The 2,341-nt window shown below is 50.5% G+C and overlaps 2 protein-coding genes across 2 annotated transcripts; one reads left to right on the top strand and one right to left on the bottom strand.

Annotated features, from left to right (window-relative positions):
- Positions 1-402: 402 nt before the first annotated feature.
- On the top strand, positions 403-1,435 carry LOC117902544 (39S ribosomal protein L4, mitochondrial). The gene is made up of 2 exons (XM_034813980.1): positions 403-1,092; positions 1,149-1,435. Exons 1-2 carry the CDS (start codon positions 428-430, stop codon positions 1,366-1,368), a joined length of 885 nt encoding a protein of 294 aa, XP_034669871.1. The 5' UTR covers positions 403-427; the 3' UTR covers positions 1,369-1,435.
- On the bottom strand, positions 1,359-2,341 carry LOC117902545 (NIF3-like protein 1). Its single transcript, XM_034813982.1, has one exon. The coding sequence runs from the start codon at positions 2,272-2,274 to the stop codon at positions 1,444-1,446; it is 831 nt and encodes a 276-aa protein (XP_034669873.1). The 5' UTR covers positions 2,275-2,341; the 3' UTR covers positions 1,359-1,443.

The raw sequence follows: 2,341 nt of genomic DNA, 5'->3' as shown, positions 1-2,341 counted from the left end.
ATTTGTTTTGTAAACATTTCAATAAAAAGAAATCCTAAAAACTAGCCAATACTGTTGAAAACTGATTAATCAATCGGGTTAAACTATATGTTGAGAATATTATTTCTGATCATGGACAGCGAAAGATTAACCCTTTATCCACCAGTGGGTATTTAAAATTGGAAACGAATTGTACACAACTTGAGGATTGTTGGGACAGCGCAAGCGAAGGCTAACATGTGTTTTTGGTATTGAAAGAGAAGATTGGGTATAAAAGAAGCATGGAGTTTACAACAAATTCTGTCTTCGCCTGTTTAAATGGAGGTTGTCTCAATGGGTTAAGTCTGTTACATTCGTCGGTATATTTTGGTATATTTGGTATCAAAAGATAACTGCGGTCGCACTAATCCCATTGGTTCGCCTTTTATTTACTTAATTTTGTACGAAAATGTTGAAAAACATTTTAAGTAAATCGAGGCAGGTGTGGACTCCACTGGCACGTGGTCTGTCGAAGACCAGCACCCAGAGCAATGTAGCCGCAGAGCCCGCTGTCGCTGCCAGCAACACAAAGCCGGCAAAACTGATATTGCCTCAGGATTATGCCGAATGTGCGCCCTTAAACAGGAATGCCACACGCCAGGCATGGATCGAGAACACCGATGCAGTGGCCGAGCGCAAGGTGGGTCTGATTGAGCTGCATCCGGATGTGTTTGCGGCACAGCCGCGTGTGGATGTCATTCAGGAGAACGTCGAATGGCAGCGAAAATATCGTTATGTAAGTATGGCCAATACCAAGACGCGGGCGGAGGTGCGCGGCGGCGGCAGGAAGCCCTGGCCCCAGAAGGGCATGGGCCGTGCACGACATGGCTCCATACGTTCGCCACTGTTTAAAGGCGGCGGCGTCGTCCATGGACCCCGTTCGCCCAACACACACTTCTACATGCTGCCGTTCTACAAGCGCGTGATGGGACTGACCTCAACGTTGAGCGTGAAGCTGGCCCAGGACGATCTGCACATCATTGAGAACGTGGACATACCCACCAAGGATGCACAGTTCATCAAGGATCTGATAGCGGAGCGCAACTGGGGGCCATCGGTGCTGATTGTGGACAAGTGAGTGGAGGCCGCAATACCCGAAAAATATTTGATCTAATTTCCTGCATTTCCAGAGATTTCATGTTCCCCGAAAACATTTGCTACGCCACCGATGAGCTGGGCTATGTGAATTTGATGCCTGCGTTTGGTTTGAATGTTTACTCCATGCTGAAGCACGATACCCTGGTCCTCACTGTGGATGCCGTGAAGCATTTGGAGCAGCGTCTGCTCTACCAGCTGCATCGGAATGATGCCACCAGCAAGGGCGGCAAATTCAAGCTAGATCAAGTTTAAACGTTAACCTTTAGTCGTTTTATTCGTAATGTAACTAAGTTTGATGCCAGAAAATGCATTGCTAGCCCCAGGGATTTATTGTTGCGCTTGCTGTTTGGGTGCAGCCGTGACCAGCGGATCCTGGTCCTTCTCCGAGACGAGTATCTCGCAGGCTCCCTGCAAGAGTTCGCCAAGTTTCGGTGCAAACACGCGCAGGAATCCACGCTCCGAGTTGCTGTGATTGCAGAGCAGCACGGTGGTGCCATTGTGATTGAAATCCAGCACTTCGTGATGTGACATCTCGCCCGTGATGATGGCATCGGCCTGGATGCCGCGCAGCAGTGAAGCACCCGAACCCGCACAGATGCCCACAGAGCGCACAACAGTCTTTGAATCGTGTCCCACCGCCAAAGCCACGTGCACATTGTTCTCGATGTGCTGCTGCAGGGCCTCAACCAATTGGGAGACTTCCATTTTCGTCTCAATCAGCCGACCCGAGCCGGTGCCGGGCTCTGCACCAAGCTCTGGTATCAACGGGCGAATGTTTTCAATGGCCACGGCCTGGGCCAGCCAATCGTTGACGCCGCCGGACTTCTTATCCCACGCTGTGTGCGGCGAATACAAGGCTATGGAGTTGGCCAAGCAGGCAGCCACCACGCGCTCCTTCCAGTTCGACTGGGTGATTCTGGTCAGCGGCTTGAAGATTGGCGGGTGGTAGCTTATGATCATCTCCACCTGCTTCTGCACGGCCTCCTTCATTACGGGCTCGGTGAGATCGTTGGTCAGCAGTATTCGCTTCACATCCCGCTCCTTGTGCGGCTCGATCAGAAGTCCAACGTTGTCCCATTTCTCGGCCAGCGAAATCGGCGCAAAGGCTTCCAGTTCCTTGACAACTGCCGCCAACTTGCGACCACTGCAGCTGCTCATTTTTTTCAAGGTAGTAGCAACCGGTAGCAAAAATAGAATTTGGAACTAGTAACAATTGTAATTAAAC

This window comes from Drosophila subobscura, chromosome U, assembly GCF_008121235.1.
Source record: "Drosophila subobscura isolate 14011-0131.10 chromosome U, UCBerk_Dsub_1.0, whole genome shotgun sequence".
NCBI classification, from domain to species: domain Eukaryota; kingdom Metazoa; phylum Arthropoda; class Insecta; order Diptera; family Drosophilidae; genus Drosophila; species Drosophila subobscura.
This window is presented reverse-complemented; position numbering and strand designations above follow the sequence as displayed.